At 35.7% G+C, this 25017-nt stretch overlaps 2 protein-coding genes across 2 annotated transcripts in view; one reads left to right on the forward strand and one right to left on the reverse strand.

Moving 5' to 3' along the window:
• Miga (Mitoguardin) overlaps positions 1-25017 on the reverse strand; it is a 74680-nt gene that overhangs the window by 18840 nt on the left and 30823 nt on the right. The gene's annotated exons all lie outside the window — the stretch shown is intronic.
• Positions 25-16277, forward strand: uzip (unzipped). The gene is made up of 3 exons (XM_964847.5): positions 25-189; positions 14022-14205; positions 14263-16277. The coding sequence occupies exons 2-3, from the start codon at positions 14022-14024 to the stop codon at positions 15516-15518; spliced, it is 1440 nt and encodes a 479-aa protein (XP_969940.1). The 5' UTR covers positions 25-189; the 3' UTR covers positions 15519-16277.

Consider the following 25017-nt stretch of genomic DNA (forward strand, 5'->3'; position numbering starts at 1 on the left):
GTATAACCGGCAAAAGCGCGGGGACTACGCCATTAGCCGTTCGAATCTCGTTAAGAGAGTGCGTGAAGTAGCGAAAATCGTTGAGTGTCGTGACCAGTGCGAAAATAAATAATACAGGGTGACCCATATCTATTTTCTTGTGGATTTTTACCCAAACGCCATATCAGGATTTGCGATTTAAGCGAGAAGGTAAGAGGCCTGGAGGACCAAGTGCGTCGAAAGTGAGCTTCGGCTGAAAGCTCACCATGTGTGAGGGAACACGCGCTGCAAATTCCAATCAGCATTGTTACATGATTTCCTGATCGATCGGTGTAATTGGAGCAACGTTTTCTTTATTATGCGAGTGCTGGATCACATCTTCGAGGCGCCACTTCCATATCCGGAGACGGCTTATTTATGTGGAAAATCATCAAGTCCGGAAAAATCCGGTTGTTTTATTACAATCTTATCCAGTCATCTGCATTAGTGCAGGAGATCGAAAGATAACATAGGCCGGACGTTAATTAAGCTCGTACGCACGACAGATTCGAAATTTAGCAGGAAAAACGGTCAAAAAAGCGAACTTTAAATTGAATTTACTATACATATAAACATTTGACACCGGAATCGATCAGAAGTAAAATAAACCAACTTGCTTTAATTAACATAACTCGTTACGAAATATTTCGTCGAAACTGATCACCAATTACTAAGATTTTCTTGAGAGATTAATGCAACACGTCAGATCAAAGAATTATTTGTTGTTGAAACGAGGTTTGGCTCAATTTTCGGTTATAACTTATTCATGTCTTGTAGTTCTGATTTCGTGCTGCTGCTGGCCCAGAATGCGGAATTACTCTCATTTTGACATATTTGTTGTAACGCACAGAAAGGCTAATGAGTTTACAAACTTTTTAGAGCATCTAAAAAAAGCAAAAAAAAATTATTCTTCTAGGGGCAAAAATTTAAGTAACCAAAACACAACTAATTCTCAAACAAACGAAAAAAACTGCATTTTTTCTCTAAAATTCTGCTACGCCTGTTATACTACATTTATTCTCATTGAAAAATGTCTGAACTTTACGTTAGAAAAAGAAGTTATTCTGTTAATAGAAAATTTTCGTTCATTTTATCGCTTCATGATAAGGAGAATAAGAATAATATACAAAAAAAGAAACAAAAACCTTGTTTTAGGGCTACTAACATTTGTTTACAAAATTTTGTTTGAAAACTTTTTACATTAGTTTCCATTCGCTGAAGTAGTGCACTTTTGTTGACAATATAAAACAAACAAAACCAACTGTAGAATTTTTTAATTTTTAACATTTTGCAGACTCAGTAATTCGGTAACTTTTTACAAAACTACGTCTTATTTCTATAATTGGAGCAGTCGGTAGGATTTGCAAAACTATATTTTGTGGCGACACCTTAGGTATAGAATTTTTGGAGACTTTAATATGCCTATTGTCCACAGTTAAGAAAGTTTGATTAGGTACTAGGTTTTTTTATCGGAAGGGAGCAAAAAATTTATAAAATGGTCGCAAGTTATTAAAAGCAAAACCAATTATTTCCTTTCAGTAATTGGGGAAATATTGTTTTGTTGGCGTCTATTCATTAAAAAAGGGTTCAGAATCGAGTCCTGAAAAACGATTAAAGTCATTTCACGTTTGCTGCAGCAATTAAGTTCGCCGACACAACTTTTCGCTTAATGCTCACTTCTTGTTGAATTCCAGGCTTATTCGAGGACATACTTCAATTGAATCGTTTATATTGTTGACAAGATGAAACAAAGATAAATTGAATTACTACACCACTATTATTCCATTTAAATGGGATCACTGTCAATAACGCTGGACCCCAGATGTTCACAAAAATTGGGTTACTCCGTTGTACTTTTGCCAAAACAACTTTTTGCCTGCTTTGCTCCTTTTTCGTCCAACCTGACCGGAAAGGCACGTTACCTTCCGTCTTCCGTTAAAAATTTCAAAATTGATACAATCTGTCGCGTATTAAAATTCCACCCTTGAAGCCTGTGCCAAATTCCTTCACGGTCTGTTGTGCAGTTAAATGGATATTTATTGGTTCTGTTTGTGTGCTTTAATCAGGCAAGATTAGCAATGCGGCAGACCTGCGTCGATCAATAGCTTCATTAATAGAGACAGGTCTCAAGGATTTAGCAAAAATCCAATTTCGAACTAACGTAAACCCGACTCGTACGACCTGAAAAAACCGGTAGTGCAGTCCTACACAGTGCACATATTTTGAATATCTCGACGTTTAATCCGATGAATATTCACGGATTCACTCGTTTGCATAACGGCATTTTTCTTCATAATTAATCGGGAAATTACGGAAGCGCTGCAGCGACAACCCAACAACAAATTCCAAAAAAAGCGTAAACAAACCCACATTGCTCGCTAATTTAACCGCAAACAAATACCCGCATCACGCGCTTTTTTGCATTTTATCGTGATTCGGTTAATTTCTCACCAAAAATACTCGGATGACTCGTTGTGGGTGGGAATTATGGCTATTTCATCGAGGAAAGTCGTTTGGGCCCACGCCGGCACGCCTTTTACGGCTCTAATTTAGAAAACGGACTCGGTTTTGAGTTTGGCTGATAAGACCACCTGTTCCTCGATAAATTTATCGAAATTAAGGCGTGTGACCAGGAAGAAAGCACAACCAGCAACGTAGTCTGAAGCTTTTTCTTCGCATTATTTCGCACTTTACCAGCAGCTGGTCTAAATTAAAACACATAAAACATCTTAATATCGTGTACTAAACTCCTCGTCAGGTAAGAGCCACATTTTTAACGAGGCTACTAAATATTATTACTTTGATGTATGGTGTGGCAACCTTATCGCGCACCCAAGAAAAATGCGACTTCTAATGAAATAAAAATCCTGAAATTTTACACACTAGCCTGTACATTGATAAGGACCATTCAGGATTTTTATTAAATTTTTTTGTTAATAAATAAAGTCGTAGCAGTTTTCTGAGTTTTTGGGCACTAACTGTTAATTTGACTACAAAGTTTTTAGACCAAATGATTCCTTACCTGCTAGCCCATCGAACGCTGGTATCAGAATTATAAATTTTTACTTGGTTGGTGAAATAATCGGTCTTTTTTATTTAGACGCAAACTAGACGCGTGACTTATTAGAAGATGGTATAATTTGCCAACAAAGGGATCAGTTACCAGTAGCCGACCTTTTTGAAGCTCTTATTTACAGCAATAAAACTAATGCCTGCATTGAAATATCCCAACGAAATTTTTTACAATCTTACCCCAATTACAGTTCACATTGTCACCTAAATTTACGACGCCACTCAAATAAAAATAATTTTTAAAGTTAAAATGTAAAAGTGCGTTTAATTCAAAATCTGATTGGTATTTTTCTTCGCTAATTTCGTAAACAATTATCTGAAGTGAATACGCGTGGTTTAGTATAAAATTTAGAATTTGACTTTTTGGTCGAAAATTACTTTTTTTAATTATCATTTTTATCTGCAAATGAAAAATTACCAAAAAATTAGGGTAGATACCTTTCAAACGTACAGTCAGGCGTGTAAAATGCAATATTTTTTTATTTAATTAGAAATCGCGATTTTCTTAGGTGCGCGATAAGGTTGCCTCACCTGGTATACTGCCGTGCTAAGCAAGAACGTCGTAACTGATTTTATATGAATCTTGAGTTATGTCTTGTTTTCTACATTTTCAGAGTGCACTGTTATTTTAAATGCTAGTAACATGGAATATTGAAGTCAACCTAACAATTTATTTGTAAAAAGGAAATATGTATGCAATTGTATCCATTATTTTGCCAAATCGCTGTTATTTCACATACGACGTTTAATTTTTTTATTTATTTTTTTAATTAAGTAAAAGTAACTAAGTAAAAAAGTCGTAACTACAAAAATATTTATTAACGGCTTTAAACAAATGAAGTAATACGTAACAACAGGAAATTTATAAAAAAATGTACCCAAGAAATTACACCTAGCGTACGATACTTTTGAAATAAAAGCAAATTTTGCCAAAAAATCAATCGGTTTTCTGGTAGAATATTTTAAAATTTTTTTAAGAGGTCCTGTTTTCTTTCTGTATCTATGCCATTTGTTGTGTGTTTTTGAGTGGGTTTTTTGAATATGATGTTATTGATGTTAGGAAATTTAACTCTATAAAGTCACTATCAAAACTGCATCTATATTTCATGTTTTTTTTCCTCGTTCAAACGTAGCGTTAACCATGTCGCTTAGATAACGTCGATTAATAATTTTGGTCAATTTGTACTGTGAACTGTAGTCTTGCCATTTGAAAAAGTTTTCAATTTTCATTTGTTTAATTTTAGTTCTTGTACCCGTCCTTCCAACCGAATTAACAAAATCGTCAGTCATACACTTTTTTGTTTTTTTAATTGTAATTCGACTTAGTAATCAACCAAACTTGGTGGTACCTAATGTTTTTGATTAATTTTAGAAAATATACAACTTTTGATTCATTAATGAGTGGGTTTCATATACATTTTATAGTTACGACTTTCTTGCTAAGAAATATTGCACAAACCCCACTTACGTCAATTTTATTTACGTATTTCGTCTTATTAATTTCTGGAAAATATCTATTAAAGTTATTTAGAATCAAAGTTATTGCACTATTGATCTCAGATTTTGTGTTATCGCAAATTTGACAAAAAAGTCAGTTACGACGTTCTTGCTTAGCACGGCAGTATAGCTTTTGTCAATTAGAGTTTGTCGTGTTATGGCTCATATTTTCCAGTTTTTATTATCAATTGACAATAATTATAAATTTGGGCCAAGTGTTCTCCAATCCCATCGTGTGGTCGCGTGTGGAAAACACAATAGGACTATTTTTGCCGAACAAAAGAACAGTTCCCTTCCTTTATTAGATGACAGTAATCATATTTTTAATTCCAAGTTAGAAATTGACTTATTTGAAATTCTTGGCATTTTCAATAGACAAAGGTTTCAATTTAAACGTACACCTCCACATCCTTTGTAGATAAAACATAGAGAGGGTTGTGGGGACAATGGGAGCTGTGCCCATTAGCATAACACTGGAGTGCAAAATGTCCTTCATTATCAGATTCTACTGCTGACCCAGTTCTGTCCATTGCAAAATCCGATGAATATCTCTCATAAATAACGCTCTTTCATGAGTTTTCATTTCGAGTGCGTCGCCATTTATCTTTTTTTTCCTCGTGTTCTGAACCGATTTTCAAAACAAGTTTTTAAAACACCTGAAGCCTCCTAATTCTCTTTTAATGGTCCCGATCGTGTCTAATTTTTGGGTTTTCGCTCCGCTGATGATAGGTGTAATAAATAAGCTCGTTACCGGACATTACAACACGAAAACAAACAACAAGACCGCAATTGACCACATTTCATTCTTCAGCATTGAGAAGGAAGCCCGATAATTAACCGGCGGAAGCGTCTCATAACCAAGTTGACTCCAACATGACTCAAGTAAAGTCAGACGGACTTACGGAACCGTGAAAATCTCAATGGCATAGCGCATGAATGTTAATTATAAGCCGTTAAAAACCTTGACAGATGGTGCAACCGTTTTGCGGTAGGTTTCGTATCGATCCACATCGGTAAAAATGAAGCGACCTTTCGGGGGATGATAAGTGGGCTATTTATGGGATGAGCTGTAAAAACTGTCAGATTCACACTAATTTAATGGTCACTCACGGGTTAAAAGGGGCAGTAAGTAGGTTTTAATTCGATACGGGTGGATTTCCTTTTGACACGAGAGTTGGTTTTGTACAACAATAGAAATAAATTAATGGTGAGTTGTCAACGTAAATCAAAATTGCCGCTTTTTTTGAACAATCTCCGCTTCATTGCGCTAATTTCTGCGATCATTATACTACAATCTCAAGTCTCCATGTGGTCTGGAATCCGTTTTTTATCGCAAGAAAAGTACGCGCCATCACACTAATTGTGCTATAATGATAATCATCTTCCGGTGACACTGATATTTTCACACGGGCGCCAGCCAACTGGCGACGACCCCCAGCTTCACCCTCTTATTGACTGACTACCTGACAAGCAACCCTCTGAGAGTCATAAAAGTGAATGACATGTGTGGTGTGTATGTTTCAGTTGATTGGATGCGAGGGTGAGGGGTGGTCCGGTCGATACTCCGGGTGTATCGTACCTGGGAAGAATCCTCCGGTACTTTTTCAGGCACCAAGTTCAAGTTCAACGCCTTGTGAACATTCGGAACAATGTCCTTGTTCGCTGCTTTTGATTTTTCGTCCTTGCGGTCTTTGAAGATGAATCAGTTGGTTAGTCATTGAGGAAATTGGTGACTATCCTCCGATGAATTTAATATCGTATTGGGGGAAAGGGAGTGAAGGCAGGCAGAAACCTTTATCCTTTCTCGTGAAAGTGGTGTTAACCTTTGAAAAGCGCACGGCTCACAAGCGGAATGTTAACACGATACGCGCCAGAAAGTGGTTTAGTGAACACAGTTTTGTGTGTATTTCACGTTCGAAGATATTCCTCATTTTGTACCCAATAATTTGTTGGCTTTTTTAACCGACGGCTTTACGATAATTGCGACCTACAGCAGCTAATGAGACTTGGCGTGACGCTAGAAATCCCATTTTCGAAAATTAGGACAAATCTTCCGTTTATTTAAATTCCTGCTAAAGCGAGTTTTTTCGCTCCTTCTCGACTTCAAAATTAATTAACGTGAGTCAATCTAATAATAATAACGTTTTCCGAGTACTTCATTTTAATTACTCGTATTCTGTGATAAGAGGATTGGATTATTACAATTTTAACAACATACAAAAATTATGTAAGGAATTTTAATTAGCTTATTTATCGTAACTTGAATTTAAACTCAATTTTTGGACCAGAACTGTTTACACATTTCAAATTAATAAATTCCTCGATGACTAATTAGCAACAATTAGCGAGTAAGTGTGCTTTTTCACAGCGACCTCAAAGTAAAGTGCATCTTTTATGCTTCATTACCGAAAATTAAGTGGCAATAAAAATATTTTTAAAAATGTATTTATAATAAAATTAATACGTAATTGACCCTTTTATCTTGTTTACGAAACAACCTGAATTATTAAATGGTGTGAACGGGAGTATGAAAAATGAGATTACAAAAGTTTCTAACTTTGAAAAAAATACTTTCAAACAAGGCCAGCTCTCATTAATTGTTAATTACAGTCGGAAATTAAAAGTTTTGCAAAAAGTTAACAATTTTGTCGTTTTTAAAATATGAGGAAGGAGGTCATTAACTTGATGGAGAAATTCTGTATTTTTTAAATAGTAGTTCAGAAATAATTTTGTGTTAAAACTAGCTAACAACTTAGTTAGATATTTCTGCAAAAGCTGTAAAAAAGAGGAACGAACCGAGAACAGTTCCCAAACAATAACTTCTGTCATACCATAAAATTAGCATTTTTAAATGTAAAACATAAATATTACATGACGAAGTTGTAAAGTTAAATCAAGTGGAAGAAATATTGGACAAGAGACTCTCTGATGCGCAACGTCCTTCTTTTGTGTGGTTTTTTATCCCCCTATCCAGCCTCCAAAATTGTAATAACTGTAAAATATTTGATAGAAAATTGTGACAAAGCAATTTCCATCAGGTGCACTCTTTTTATGGTCATGATGAATTTAATTCCCACGTATCGTTATTTTCCACGCCAACTAACAACTTCCTTCAATCAAACTTTGTTTATCTATTGCGTAATAAAAACATTGTGATTCATTAAAAAAATACATTAGGCATAGAATTATTTACACGTATTGTACATTAGTCCTCAAACGCGAGCCCCCTTTCCCAGTTTGTTCATTTGCTCGTTCGTGTTTGCATAATAGCGAAATTAAGGTCTGTTTTAATAAACCCGTTCATTGTCTCACCACTAAGGGGATGATCGGGCATTCTTCTCCCTCTCGATTAAGCCAATCAGCCATTAATCTTCTTCAAAGCACCGCCTAACCTTCTCCTTTTTTTGGTACCATTATCTCGTCTCAAGGTTGTAAAACCGAATCATCGCGATATGTCGAAGAGACGTGTCGCAATGTCGCTCCGCGATTTAATTTCATAAATCATCAAAGTCGGAGCGACTCTAATTGAATTCCAGCCCGGAAATCTATCAGGTATCGAATTCATTCAGGAGACTTTTATCAGACTCTACTTCATTACTCCGGGCACCATAAATAATCCCGGAGCGAGGGTGCACTCGCTTTCACGGGGGTGTTTGAATATTTTCAGTCCATACTACGGAGGACTATAACTTAGGAGACGAAACGAGATACAAAATCGCAAAAAATAGTACGGTAGAGTAATAATGAGGGCGCTTCGAGCATTATACCCTCTCAGCGCCAAATTAATTATTTTAAATTCAACCGATTCACTAATTACTCTATTGAGCTTTGCATTCCCAATAGACTGAGAAAAACTGACGGTGAAAATTTTCATAAGAAACATAAGAAAAAAAATATTGATTTCAAATTTGAGCTGAGACTCGTATTTTACAAAACGCTGCGAATACGGTTAAAGATACAAGAAAGATTATAGGAAGAAATTTATAGAGAATTAAATTTTCTTTAAAAAAGTCCGCGAGACCATATCTTTATCGTCAACGGTTTAGGCCCTAAAGACGTTCAAAGACGTTCAAGCGACTGATTCGTTTCATTTCACCAGTGGTCAAGTAATGCAAAGTTAATTTTTGCCTAAACCGCTGAAGACAGAAATATGGTGCCGCAGAGTTTTTTTACAGTAAACTTAGCTCTCTACAACTTTCTTCCATATACTTTTTTTGTATATTATTGAATATACAAAAAAATTACATACATAAAAATTAAATATACAATTGTGTATTCGCTTAGAATTATGAATTTGTGTTTTACCTGATATTTTTGCGAACGCAGTAAATACGGTTGAAGATACGAAAGAAGTGTAAGGAACAAAATTGTAGAGAATTGAATTTTCCAAAAAAGAGTCTACGACACCATATTTCTATCTTCAATGGTTTACTGTTGAGAATTGAATGTTATATCTGCTTGTAATTTTTTTGTTCAGCTCGTGCTAACTGTTATAAGTACTAGGGCAACCATTTTTTGGAACAACTGCGCTCTCTGGCGGAACTATCGAGAACGGGAACGTTCCACTTGTACAGTCACGATCAAAAAGAATGACACCCCTACCAATCGGGGCGAATAGCGAATAGTCCAACTAAAATCTTTTAGGTCACAAATTTCAACAAGCAGGTTAGTTTACAAACTCTCCAGCTAGTTTACACAATATCCATTTGGTTTATAATTTAGTTAAACATACACTGTATTATATCGAAAAAACATAACTGTATTAAATCGAAAACATAACCGTATCATATCGAAAAGATTTCTGGCTGCGGTTTTAAGGGTGTCATTCTTTTTGATCGTGACTGTACGTCGTTTCCTACCCTAAACTTTCGATATCCGTAGTCCATACTAACTAAAAGGACGAGACGCAATCGCGAAACAGGTGATTTAACAAGCCTTGAACTAATCGAACTCGTGAGTTAGTTTATAGCCCATCTTGTAGCTCCTGAGCCACCACAAACAACTATTCAATTACTTGCAATAATTGTTAACCGACTTTTATTACTCCAGATGAGATAAGTGCCTAATAAACACTGATTTACTGTTAAGCAATTCGTTACCATGTGGCCTTACAGAACAATTTCTGGACGGTTTAATCCAAAAACCACGTTTTTTGCTCTTCATTGATCAAACTAGCGGTTTGGTTCCGGTCAGAAGCCTTTAACACGGTCTTGAAATTCGATCCAAGTGGTGGTTCGCGTGCAATTGGGTAGGCGATACGATTAAGTGAAACCCTTGCGTCTTGGATAAATTTTTCAAGTTTCAGCAACTTTCAGGACTTTGAACTGAAACGTGCCTTTCTCTATAAATACGAAGGAGAGTTAGCACAACTCGGGTTTCTTCCATGAAGCGGGGAAAAATGGGGTCTTTGTTGCTTTTTGGTCGTAAATAATTCACGAACTAACGATCCGGAGTCGCAATCGATTCCGACAAGTGGACGGAATATTACGTACTATTGCATAACAACACCAAGCTATCGAGGTCAAGTTAAAGGCCGTCGCAACAAATCGCACACATAAACAAAAGTTGCGTCGGTTGGTTCTAGTTTTTTCTCGATTTTGACTCTCCCAAAAAAATCGCTGGGTAGACAAGGTGTTCCACCTGACCATTCACAAAACCATTAGCAAGTCAAATGAATCCAGCGGTCAAAATTTAAATTCATTCACGCTTCTAGCTAGACCAAACAAGCAATTTTGGCCCAAATTTGTCGTAAAAAAGGTCGGATCTTTTAATACGTGAGTGTAAATTAGTTTAAAATCAATACAAACACGGCTGATGAATTATGCAGCAGGTCGGATAAAAAACGTCCGGTATTATTCAAATTCATTCTTTTTTAAACACAAAACGAAAAAAGTCACACAAGCGATTCATTTGGAGGGCTTTTCTCCACCGATCACGCTCACGAATATGTGGAAACGCCAGAAGGGAGGTTTGAGAGGATTGTGACTTCTTTGACGAGGAAATGATGAAGGGGATAAATGGACAAAGCTAGGCTTTGTGGCGTAATATTTTTACGAAAAATAACGAGAAGCGTTGCGTAACACTGTCTTATTAACGAACGAGATAGAAACTTGTTAGGTTGTGAAATTGTGAAACTGGTTGTCGTCTGGCAAAACTTGATTTGTGCTCTATTGTTTGTTGGGACAGAGACAATATTGCCATTGCCAAACAATTATCTGATTCGAAGGGTAGTTTTGTTAAAAATACTTGTGTAAAGTTTGCGATTCGTTCCGGGTTCGGGTCGGTTTCCGGAGGTTCTCCGCTATCTCAAGAGTCTCTCTTCCTGCATACCTGCAGGTAATTCGCGCTCCGTAATTACGGCGCGAACAAAGCCTCCGCGTCTATTTTTAGCTTCGCATTTCAATGGAACGTCATTTAGCGAGCCAAAGACGAAGAAATTGGTCGAAATCCGGATGCCACTTGACGCTAGACGGGGGTGCGCAACTCCGGGGGCCACGTGTGTTTACGATTGCAACACAAGACCAAAATAGGGGGTTGGCATGGAAACGCGGCGATAAAGGTGCACGCCGACAAGCAAGCGTGCAACAGCAACGGAATTATTCGATTAAATCCGGGACCCCGGAGGATTGGTCACTGAAAGCTTCCACGTTTCGTTAATTCGTTAATGAAGGGGTCGCGTATGCAGATCACAATCGCCAGTCACGTACGGTAATTACAAGACAGAATGTGGGTGTGCGTGTCTGAATGCATAACTAATCGAAGATGACGAGATTCGAGAGGAGAAAAAAGTAGGGCGGATGGCAGCAGGAATCACTTTTAAATTGTCACAAGTGGCTTAATTGACGACGGGAAAATTCGATCTTCCCACATCGTGCACCGATCAATTGGCTGTATTTAAGAAATTTCTGAACTGGGGTCATGCACGCCTCTGACGTGGGCCGAAGAATGAGAAATCTTTACTGAGAGCGAGACTGATTTGAGCGATAACACAGTATGACTCGTTGTTAAACAATGGTGATGTATGGATATGGGTGCATGAACCATGGGCGTCCACCCGTTTAATATGGAAGAGTATCCAAGGCAGATGAAGACGGTTCTTCATTCTTCCTGATTATGTGAACTAAATAAAGCCAACTTTGGTTAAATTTACTGAATAATTAAAAACAATCGTTTCTGTAGGTTTATTCAACTATTAAATTTAACATTCATTAATGAAATTGGGCCTCAATCGAATTTATTTTTTTTAAATTGCTTATTGCGTAACTAACACAAAAAACAGTAGGTAACTAGTAAACAATAAACTAATTACTTTAGTAATAGCAAAAAATGTTTAACTTTTTTTAAGAACTTACGAGGGTCTACGATTTTTCTCAGAATTACGAAATGGTTAATAATAACAAGGTCACGAATTTTTTTTTATTCCAAATTAATATTTTATTAAACGCTAAAACGTTTTTAGGTTTTATCATATGAAGTTATGTAATTTTCTTCGTATGTACTTTCTCCTTCGTTTTCGTACTCATTCGATATTTCAAACTACACGTTTATCATTTTCTACACAGATTTTCATCGAGTAAAAGCTAACATCTTTATTACATAATGTTACTCGTAATTCTCATATTTTTCTTTTAAAACACTCATTGGAAAATCTTTCGACAATGCCTCTTCTTTACACTCGAGAAAAATGGAATAAAAGATATTAACACTAATCGCGAAATTTGTTCTCAACAGTCAGTAATCACAATTACGGAACAAATACAGAGGAGTCCGGTTGTAACTAACTCCGAAAATATAAGCGGTTATTTAAAAAAGGTGTTTTTTGGTAGTTATTTTTACTTTACATATGATATAAGACGAAATAAATAAGAATCTATTATAAAAAAAAATAAAAATTTTAAATCAATCTGGTCCCTGAGCGTAGTTTTTCAAAATCTATTACACTGAGTTCAAATTAGCAAAAACAGCCACAGAAAAGCAAGTGCTCTCATAAAGAAATAATAAAAATGTAAAAATTTTGCTTCGATTTTTTTGACGAAGATACTACTGAATTTCATTTCTTAATAAAATGTCATCGCCTTTAGACATGGAAACTTTAAAAAAAGTACTCAAAAGACGTAAACCTAGTTAATATTGAGTTTTTTAAAGAATCTTTAGACGCTGAAGTGTAGGTTGCACCCTCTATGTTTTAAAAACTAGTAAAAGTAAAAAAAAATCGGAAAAAGCAAGTTGATTTATTTTGACTCTACTATCCTAAATATAACTAACAAATTCTCAATGTAATTATGTTTAAAAACTCACATTTTTATTGGTAAAAATGTTTTCAGTTAGTAATTCATTAATTTGGTCATCATTTAACATTTCTCTTGCTGTTTTGTCATTATCAACCCCAACATATTTCTCAAAATTCGGTGAAAAGTTCGTTATACACAGAAAATTACGTCACATTTTAAGTCAAATTTAGTTCGTTATATCCGGAAGTTCATTATAAGCAGGTTTACTATAACCGATAAAAAAATACATCGAGCTTATCTTATGAGTTTATAAGATCTTCGGTGCTTGTAAAATAGCAGGAAGTTCGTTATAAGCGAGTTCGTTATAACCGGACTCCACTGTAAAATCTATTCACATTAAATTAATAAATTTTGAAAAATACATTGTTGTAAGAATTGTAACCATAGTAATTATACCACGAATAATTTATCTGACGATTGTAAAATCTACCCTAAATCGAATAGTCAGAAAAGTTACAAGAACGTACAACCAGAACATTGAGCATAAATACAAGAAATGTTTTTGTCGTTCATTTAAGTGAATGGTTCATATACGATATTCACTTAATCGTGCTGATGTTGTCTTGCTCCTCGCTTTTGTAAGAAAAGAAGTTCACCGGTGCCGCTCTAATTAGCAAGATCAATCAATCTTTTATGACCCAAACGAAAAATGTTGCTATCACTCCGTTTCTGGGCGCCTTGCCTTATCAACATGCCAGTGGAATTAATCTCACGATGCAACTGTATGCGTGTATTTTTGCTGATTAAATCGAACTAAAACTTTTATCATACGACTGCCAAACTCGTTCCAATGCGAAACCGAAAGTTGATATGCCGTCGTCGATAAAAAAGTGATAACTTTCCATCAGTTATGTCAGAAATTATGATGACTGAAACTTTTACTTTCTCACCGGCATTTAAATCGAGCCGCCGATCGCATAATCCAAGTTTTCCGAGTTCAAGGTTTAAATCCCACATAGAGACGGGAGATTTATTACAGCTATTGCCCTTATCAGTGTGGCAAATGGTCCGTGTTGCATGAATATCCGTAGCGGAAAATTGAAACGTAACGTTACCAGTTTTTCTCCGTTTGACCGTTTTCTCGCAACCGCCGCGAGCTATGGGTTTGTCTGCTCATCATTCAGTAAACTTGTTCTTTTTCAGATGACGAGGATATTACTTCCGTTTATCCTCATCGCTTTCGTCCGCGGAGAAACCTCGGTCTACATCCTCTCCGAAAATTTAGAACAAGTGGTAACTTCGACAACCCTCCAGTGGGTGCACTCGTCCAGTATCAACGAAACCACCCTTGGCAATGCCGTCATCGCAGCCTTGCAAGTAGTCAAGGGTGAGTCAAAACCTTCCCAACCAATCTTTTTTCTCATTTCTGAGAATTTTCCTCCAGATCCCGACAATCCCGAAGAACCCATCGGCAGCAAACCGGTCTACGTTTGCCGCGCCAGAACCAACTACGTGTGGGTCTCAGGCCAGTTGAGGCCCAAATCCAAAGTATGCATCGTATCCATGTACAAGAAAGTCTCCGAACACCCAAATTTCGAAGTGTTGATAAACGTCGAAAACAGCGCTCGCCTCAGCTGGGTGTACAAAGACAAATACGTAACTGCAAACCTCGCCGGAGGTGTTACAAGTGGCGAGGGTCGTGAAGGACCCCTCGAAAGGACTTTCATCGCCAGACACGAAACCAACAACCATAACAAACTCGGTTCTTTGAACTATCACGTTGGGAAATTTAATCCGGGCGAAAACCTGGGTGTTTTCCACGTCGTAGATCAGAACAACAACGAGATCACACACGAAATGGGGCAGATTTTAGTCGAGACGGAACCCATCAGATACGAATTCAAGTCCGTCAAGTTCGACAGGATTCGTGCCAAACACCACAAGAAAAAAATGGTTTTGGGGCACGCAACTTTGAAGAACACTGAACGCGGCGTGCAGCGAGTTGACACCGTCATCAGTTACAACTACACCTACTCCATTTATTGGGGCAAAGCGCACGGACTTTTAACCGGCCTCAACTTCACCGTGTCTCTCCCAGACGGCGTGAAAACAGGCACCTGGGCCCTGCCTAAGAGCGAAAACGTGGTCGACACCAAAACCATCGAGAAGTACCTGGATGAAGGCACCGCTGTCAACGTCACACTCTGGGGCAACTACACCGACTCGGACGTGCCCTACACTGCCACCGTTTACGCAGTGTACAAAGATAAGGAACAATTACCTCGGCCAATATTTGACAACAAACGCGAACGCCTGATAACGGATGTGTCCATCGAGTTCGGTCCTGTGTACTTCTTGCACAACAACAGTCACGTCCCTACCACCACCACCACGACCACTACGACAACAACCACGACGTCAGCGACCACCAGTAGGACAAAATCAACGACTCATAAGGTCGTTCCGTTGGAGATTCCCTCAGTTGTGCAAGTTGGAAATTCGGAGAAACACCCCGATGAAGCCTCGGCGATCAAAATCCACGAGAACAGCAGCATGATGTCGGACGCCAGCAACGCCGAGTCCGAAATTGCGACGTCAACGACGAAGAAAAACACGCTGAAAGCCAGCTCTTCAACGCGAGTCCTCGCCGATTTGGTGCTGTTGGGGGCGGTGTCGCTGATTGTGCGTCGGGTGACGTAAAGTGGTCTAATCTTCGAACTTGGACTTGTTTTGATCGAGCGCGGCGCGACTGTGAGTGCAAAGCGAAGGAAGAATGCAGACGGTGTGAATCGGGCTTTAATTATTCTATCATTATGTATCGGTTATGTTTCATCAGTAGTCATCATTGAAGAGTGTATATAGACTGTAAATATTGTGGACAAGGATAAGGTGTGTCATAATAGTGATGGTGATATTTTGTTAATTGCGACAAGTGGCGTCCATGTTTGTAGCGAGTAAGATGGCAAGGATATATTTTTGCTATTATCAAATTCAGGCTAGTTTGCAGTATTGACGAGGAGGATGTATGTACAAAGTAAGACGTAAACGCGACTTCATTCCATTGTTTCAGTACAAAACTTTTTCCAAACGGTAGAATAGAACGGACGAAAGCTTTCAACTGATTCATTTGACGTATTTAACATAGATATTCAGGTACATGTGATAATGTTGTATTTATGCTAGGCTTCTTCTCAAGCTTTCCAAGTATTCAAATCAAAGACAAAAAATCAAAAATCACTAAAAATGTTGAAAAATTTCCAAATGTTCGTGTTCCTAACTAGTAAGTCAACAAGCACTTGATGTTGCCTAGATCTAGAAGACCGGTGATTTTGATTGAATACTACAGACAGCGTGATTATCCATTGGACTGACACATGTAAAATAAATACTTGTTCTAAATGTACATTTCATGTAATTGTAGATATTTTAAAAATATACTTAAAACCGTATACAAAGAGACACCCTCGTTTCATTTCCTCCCAATTTCAGTAATTGCTCCTAGCTTGATTGGAACGCGATCCCGTCAAGGGTGCGATCTCTTCCTCCATTAATCTAGATCGGAAGAAAGCCACTGAAAACTTTCCTTCGGCGAGCGGATACACCGCATTTGCAACAAATTCGCAAATAGCCACGTAAATGGCGAGTAATTTATGTGTCAAGGCCGTTTCAATAAAGATCTGCAATAAAATAAATTCTATGATTGCGATGACCCACTTGATAATAAATCTTTTTTTGGGCGATGAAGTCACGGAATAACTCTGCAAATCGCTCCTTCCATCGGAAAACGGATAAATATTTATCGACTGGGCAAATAAACACGTCAAGGAAGATTTCTCTGTCAACTGAAAAGGCAGCAAACACGCCCAGTACAAAGACTTGTTACACTTTGTAAATTATTCACGAAGTTGCAGTGGAAATTGGGATTGCGACTTGGAGTTTCTCAAACGTGCTTCATCCTTTTAATACAGCTCCTGGGGCAATTTTGAGATTCTCTGGCCGCTTGTACCGGTAACACAGACGCGACTTGCATTTTTTTGCAATGTTATCTGTCAACGCCCTGTGTATTATTGTATCGTGCGGCGCCATCGCACAAACACCGCATTCTCAACAATGGAACATATCGTGACGTGTTTTCGGTCTTTTGGGCAATTCATTACATTGTAATTACTCGCGTCTGGACTGGACGCATTTAGATGGATATCTCTGGCTTCACGCGAGCTTCAGTGGCATTCGGAAAAAATGTTTACGCTTGGGGTGGCGTGAAAGTAAAGAGTTTCGAAAAAGTGTAATTTCAAAGGGGGAAAGTTTGACTTTGAACTGGCAGTAGTTCCATTCAGTTGTTCCACAATTAAAAAAGATCAAAACGTCCGTAGCGAAACACAGGTTAAAGCTTTCGATTGGGTCCAACTTAGGAAAACTTACACTGTAACTCTAATAGCTGTCAAGAAGGGTCCATTGAAGAAAGTTTATAACAAGATGATCGCAGCATTAATTGCGATTTCATATTTAGGTCGACACACGCTTAATTTACAGCTTGTACTTTGTCCTTATTCCTAATGTAATACAGGGGGTGTTCCGTCTAAACCCCACATTAGAAGTATTGAAAATTCTTTAGAACTTTCAATACTTCTAATGTGAAAGTTGGTAGTCAGTTTTAATCGGTTGAATTCTGCTCAATGAAAATATTTTCAAGGTGACAGCACTTCCGGTTATACCGGAAGTCGCTATTAACTTCCTTATTTTAAACGGAAAGCTATGTTTTTCATTGCCTTTTTGGATTACTAGAGTTATTTTAAGGTAGTTTTTTAGCTTTTCTTACACTTAAAAAATCGGTAACTCGCTTAGTTTTAGAGTTTTCGAAATCATATTCGGAGAATTAAACAACAAGGCCTATATCTGTTCTTCAGTGTGTTCAAAATTGAAAATAAAATTAATAAACCCAAAAATTTTAAGATTAAGTTTGGACAATTTCAAGTACCTATAACTTAATTTTTCCAAATTGGATGACCCAATTTTTATTTTACTAGATGGAGGAGAATTTTGTTCTCTATCGATCTGTATTAGTATTCCCAATACATATCTGTGATAATTCTCAAGTTATGTTGTTTTTTTTATCATTGTAGGAAATTTCTTACTAACTACAGCTATTTTTCCATAGTTTACCATAAAAATATTTCTGATTAAATTAAAACGATAAACTCTGTTCAAAATTGTGTTATACATCTCTTAAAAACAAAGTAAATTCAAAGAATATTGGTTTAAAAATTTTTAATTTCTTACATTTTATCTTTCGTTTCCATGGCTAAGTATGAGAATAAACCTATGGCTAATGAAATTCTCATTTCCAACAAAAAGTTATTGTAACTTGAAAACTTAAACATAAATGTAGAGAATAGTAATACAAATCAATGCAGAACTAAATACTCTACCATTTAGTGAAATAAAACTTTTGGCATTTTATTTGAAAAAAATGAGTTATGGGAGCTTAAAATTCTGCAAACCTAACTTTAAAAATTTTGAGTTTGTTTTTTTTTAGAAATTTGAAAACACCAAAGGAAAAACTTAGGCTTCCTCTTTTAAATGAGCTGAAAAATATTTACAAATTTTTGAAAATCAACGAGTTATTGATTGTTTTACTGGAAGGTGCAAATCCAAAAAAAAATTAAAAATCATAAATATTTCGTAAACGGCTAAAGTTAAGTATTAGGAAAACTTATGAAAACTATCTTAAAATAACTCTAGTAATTCAAAAACGCATTAAAAATATAGTTTTCCATTTAAAATAAGGAAGTTGATAGAGACTTCCGGTATAACCGGAAGTGCTGCCATCTTGAAAATAGTTTCATTGAGCAGGACCTAAAAGATGATCTACGTTTCTACACAAATTTTCAGATGACTGTCCTTATTAGAACTCCCAATACTTTTAATGTGGGGTTTAGACGGAACAGCTTGTATAAATGAATCCTAAAGGATTTTCACTTTTTTGCTGTGTTTCCCTTTTAAATGTGCCCGCTTGTTAAAATCCGGGACCAAACTAGTATCACTAGAGAGCTAACCGAATTTTCTGTTTGAATTAAATAATGCGATTCCCTCTTTCGTGTGTTCCAAACTAAAAATCTAATTTGCAAGTGATTACAGTTCAGCATTTTAAAACTTTTTTCGGATACATCTGCATAATTTGCTATGCCTTTGTCAAGTCAATTTATTTACTGTTGTAGAAAAACTGTTATTTAAATTAAAATTTAAGAAAACAATTTTCTAATAAAAAAAGTCGGTTTGTCATTACCTTGTCGGGATATCAATAATACGAAAGAATGAAAGATGTCACTGTCTAACAAGAAGTGAGGCTTCAAGTATTTACCAATGATATGCAATTTGACGTTTGATGAATGACTGTGTTCACAAGCATCAAGACGAATAAAAGAGCTAAACAAAATGAAGGTGACGTCAGCAGTTTCTTTGTCAGTGTATTGATACCCGGAAAAAATTGGAACATCGTAACAATCTTCACAAACAACAAATTAAATCTCTTCGAGAAAATTAACAATCACGCGACAAACACACCTATACAATTTAAATGAAGACAAACAATCGTCACGGACTTTAGTGATCCTTCATTATTCCTTTCAACAATGAATATTTCATCATTTCGAATCAACGGGAGCATCAGTGAAAGTTAATAGCAACAATTCTCAGACCACACAAAACACTTCAAACGTTTGACCATACAATAACTTTGTGGATCGATCCAAATTCCATTCTCCCTTGAGATGAACTAATTCCCAAAGTTTACTTAATCAGCAAGATTGAAAACACTAACACACTGCGCTATTGATGGGATTTCATTTTGAATTTAGGACCACCGGAAGGGCGCAACATCTGGGGTTATGGACTAGGGGAGGAACAAGAAACTCGCCTGAAATCGAGGGTTAAATCACGGAAATACGCACCCTTTGTCAGAGTCTCCAAACAAACGGAGGAAAATGAAGGCGTGTAATTATGACGGTGTTTAACGAAGTTTTGAGATGACCTCTCAACCGCAAAAAATGCCGCTCGAGTGGTCCTAACGTAAAATTAGGAGAATAATGGCCCTACGTCTAAAATCGTAAATACAAAAAACTAAATACATCAGTAACTCTATATCGATCTTTTCGTTCGTGGCCTAAGGACTAAAGGTAATTGACTTTTCCCAAGCCAGTGCTAACCGTAACTATGACGAGATATCACTGATTCCGGACTTTTTATATTAAATTCATAATTGCACATTCTCTAAACCCTTCGATCGTGTTGACTTAAATTTGCAGTTGACTAAAGTACATCCTTATGGGATAACTGGCAATATTCTTTTGTGGGTTAAGTCTTATCTGTTTCACAGAACACAATCAATATAAATGGATATTAAATTATTTTGATCCATTGTGAGAGGTTATTTGAATTTTGGCAAGATAACAAATTTTTAATATATTTTTTTTAAATATTTTTAAATTTTTAAACTTGGTGTAACTTTTTCAATAACCTGAATATGACCATGAGTGTGAGTCGAAACATGGAGCCTTTAATAAAATACATACAATTTTAAGAGAGAAGGGCCACTTTATTGTCTTGACAAAATAAATGGATATCTTTCAAAAGCTAAAAGTTTCATCTGGTGTGAAACAAGGTAGCCATTTGGGGCATGGGGCCTAAGTATCAGTTTTTTACTATTCATTAATGGTATCACAACGTGTTTCACCTACTGCCACATTTTGCTCTTTGCAGATAATTTGAAACTGTTTTTAAATTAACAAGAGACATTCGTAATTCTCTTAAGATTCAGAACGATATTAATAATTCCATGATATGGTGTTCTGACAACAATATGTAGTCATTTAATTTTCTAAAAATAAAATTACACTAAACACATATTATTCTATAAACTAAGACGAATTTGTTAAATTTGATTCAATACTGGACCATGGTATTCCTATGGTCTTAGAAAAAATTTCAACCTTCACATAAATCGTACATTTCTGATAGTTTTCATATTTGTGGTTTCATCAGAAAATAGTGTAAAGACTTTAAAAACATTATGGTAATAATCACACTACAGTGGTGTCCGATTATAACGTACTTAGAAATTGTATCAGAATCAGATCATTATATCCAAGGTTCATTATAGGAGATAAATTAAAAAAAAGGTCTTTTTAGCGGTTACTGTTACTTTACAAATCAAATAAGACGAAATAAATAAGTAGGTATTGGAAAAAAAAAACGTGAATCCTTTGCGAAACAGTAACGTATATCTTGTGTGACTTTATATATTTTGGTAATAAAGTTATTATTTATGATTAAAGTCATAGGAATGGTAGCAGTCAAGGCCGAGCTAAGACAATTAATTAATAATAGACAACTAAACTACTACCTACTTATTTGAGAAATTACAAAGTTAAATAAGTGGATGTTTATTTTTAAAATATTTTAATTAGTAAATTTATCTAGAAAAATAAACCTATTCGCAACAAAAATGTTTTTAAATTTCGTATAGGTGCATCTGTTGTATATTTAGATACTTAATACTTACATAATTTACACAATAAATTTAGCTTATATTCCATTTCAGTTCATAGTAGAATTTTGCGAGAGCGCGTTTGCATTTCTTTTAATGAAATGGAGCACAAATTGAGAGTTTCTGGTGGGTTTTCTTAGCTCAAAGTTCGTCGTTGGAATTTAGTTTAACACAGAATTCTTTTCTTATCCAGTATGTGCTTTATTTCTCACTCCCAAAAATTCAAATGCGCTATTGCAATTCTACTATGAACTGAAAAGGGATACACTTAGGTATACTGTACTCTAGGCAAATTGTTTTATACAGCGTGTTATAGAATGGTTTAGCAAAAATTTAAAGATAAATAGAGAATGGTAAGATAAATCGATCAAGCATAATTTATGTAAATCAAAAATGAACAATTTTCTCAAAAAACGTTCTGTCATCCTGACGGTGGTGTTAGAAGGTTCGTTCTGACATTAAAGTCCCAAATTTTGAGAACCGCTGAACTAGAATTATAAAAATTAGCGTAAATTCTAATATTATTGACAAAATAGCAGAGGTAAATTAACTTCTTGGTCCACTACGTTACTCTTCTATTTCATAACCAACAATAAGCCACATAGCGGCTCTCAACAGGTGGGTTAATAAAAATTTCTGAGGAAAGTACGCCCTTTTTGGATAAATGATGTAAGGGTTTTTAACAAGTCTGATCTTGACAAATGCACATACGAAATATTGCTAAACCATTCCCTAACACCATGTATAAACTAATTTATCTAGTCAAGTAGGTATTTATCTTGCCACTGCAGCAGCAGGAAGATTTTATTAAATCGATTTTGGGACATTGTCGCTCTTAGATTATTTCTGATAGTTTTTAAATCTGAGAAGGTCCTCTCCCCAAACAGGAAGTGGTAGTAACACGAGAATTTTAATTGGAAAACGCTGATACCAAATGAGACCTGGTAACACTAAAAATTTTAATGAATTTTAAAATCATTTTTAGGATCTGTTACTGGTTTGTCCTCATTTCCATAAACAATTACTTTGTTTTCTTTCTTGGCTTTCCAGTTTTGTGATCTAATTAAATGTTCGAAAAAATTTTTACTTAATTTTGTTAAAGACATAAACAAATTGGCCATTAGTGATAGTGATAGTATACATTTTACTTCATTTTCCATTATAAATAAACCAGAAAAACGACGAGTTCTGACAATAATTCAGAGATATGAAATTATAAAAAGCTTAGAAAAAACATTACTTGTAATAAACTGTATTTCAGAGAGTAAGTTGTAATTCATGTTTGACTTTTTTCAGCTATATTTATGAAAAATCAGATGTAATTCACTGTACCAATATTTAAGAAAATACTATAATGTGCAAAGTAAAATCAAAATGTTAGAAGTGAAAAACTTTTAATTTAAAATAATTAAGCCAAGTAAAGAAACGCAGCGATAATCAAGAAAACAGTAGCTTTGTGTTTTTCGTGTTTTTCTGTGGTATTTTGTTGTTTTATTGTATTTTAAATTTTAAACCCAAAACATAAAAACTTTATTTTTTAATTACAATTTACGTAGTTTGAGTTACAATTCACGATTTCTTAAATACAATCAACTAATTGAATTACAATTAGCAATTTCTGAAATACAGCTGACAAATTTAATATAAATTACAATAACCTTTTCTGAAACACAACTTAAGATTCTGATTTACACTTAATCCTTTCTGAAAAACAGATTACTAATCTGAATCACAACTAACATCTGGAATAAACTTTACCCTTTCTAAAATACGGTTGAAAAAAGTGTAGTTTCTAGAGCAACTCCTCTGGACTTTAAAGTTTAATGATTTTTTGCTTCCCGGCTTTCTTTTCTCCGTGTTTTTCTTTTGGTCGGTCAATTCTCGCGCTAAAATCCCCAATCTTTATCTATTCACCCAAGCTGGCGTTGGCTTGAAGGGTGTAGATTTAATCCTTCATCAATACCTAATGAGGTACTCAAGTGAAAATGCAACCGCGTCGTCTGTAGCAAAAGCAGACTCGCCGCCGCCTCGACGCCGTCGGGGGTGCGTGAGCCGCCTCCGCCCCACCTCGCCCCGTTTCCGGTGGAACTCCGGTTAGATCGATACCGGAATGTCGACCACGCGGACACCGTCTGCATCAACAGCTGAAAACCCAATTTTCGAGCCGAGTTCTTCAACCGTCGAAAGGTCAGAACTGTTGGACAACCATCTGGGTCTTGTTTACGAGGGTCACCGCAGATTAAATGAGTAGGAATTTTGCACATTTCCTTTTTTAATGAAAGGTTGAAATGACTCGTCTTTGTGAGGCGCAAATATGGGGCAAGCGGATCGTTTATCTCGAGATTAATATTAATAAGCAAATATTTGAAGGGTAATTGGGTTGTAACTTGGCTCGAATGCAATTTACTTGTTCGAAAATCAATTTACATTGGAAGAGAAGCGCTCGAGGAAAGTGATACTGAGAAAAATATTCTGATTTAATTTCCTGTTCTGTATTGACTTAAATTTGGAGGTTTCTCTTGAAGCTGATAGAATAAAATGTTGAAACTGTACCGTTCGTGTGTATCAGCAAAAGTCAATTAGACTATCGGTCTGTAAGCAATTCTCTTAAGAGGAATTGAAGACTTCGGGAGTTGTAAACGAGGGATCATCAAGAGCGAGGCGTTGGAAAATGAAAGCCCCAAATTATCTAATTTATTTAACATTAAAAATGATAAACAACAATAGTCAACAATAATTTGTGGGCTCTTGGCACAACTAGGTCAGATAGTCGGATAAAAATGAACACAGTTCGGTCCTGAAAAACCTGTATTTTGTGATTAAAAAATTTTAATCAATATTTTGCCTTTTTTAGTCCATCGAACTGTCTTCTTTCGAACGTGTTTTTGTAATGCATGTGCAGTGACGACGTCACACTCTGTCTGGAGTTTAATTATTTTGATCAATAATAATAAATACAACACTGGGAGGTCAAATAAGCTGTATTAAGACATAAAAAGTCTTAGGGTAAAGTAGTTATTGGACAGTTAAGCAAAAATCTAAGGAAAAATCATTACCGCTTTCTAAATAAAGATAAAGATAATTCCGCGGTTTCAAAATAGATACGGAAATGTTTATAAGATGCTAATTATTATGCAATGTTATAAACTTTATTATTATTCGGTTTTTGTAGCATTTTTATTTATTATTTTTATTAAGTAACAGAAATTTAGTTATTAGACAGGTTAAACAATTATAACATGTAGACCAAAGTAGGTCATTCTACAAAGGGAATAGTTTGCGTTTTATTTTATGAACACATGAGTTCAAAAAAACTTATTTATAAATTCATAATAACATTATTAACTTACTGAGTGCTTTACTCTACAATATTCTTCTATTCTTTCAATTTTAAAAATTAAAGCAATTTTCTGGTAATTGTAACTTATGATAAGTTGTTTATCTTAAAAAAGTGCATTCTACCTATTGTAAAACTAATCAACATTCAGGCTGACCTAGGGGTGTAAAATTGGTATATAACTTTTTTGCTATTGAAAATATTCCTATCTCGTTTTCTTTATCGAATAGACCTACTTTAACTTCACAAACTAAAAATATTTTTATTGTACACAGGGTGTTGTATAAAGAGTCGTGAACCAAAGTTATTTTTTTTAA

The sequence above is a fragment of the Tribolium castaneum genome, chromosome 5 (assembly GCF_031307605.1).
Source record: "Tribolium castaneum strain GA2 chromosome 5, icTriCast1.1, whole genome shotgun sequence".
Lineage (NCBI taxonomy): Eukaryota > Metazoa > Arthropoda > Insecta > Coleoptera > Tenebrionidae > Tribolium > Tribolium castaneum.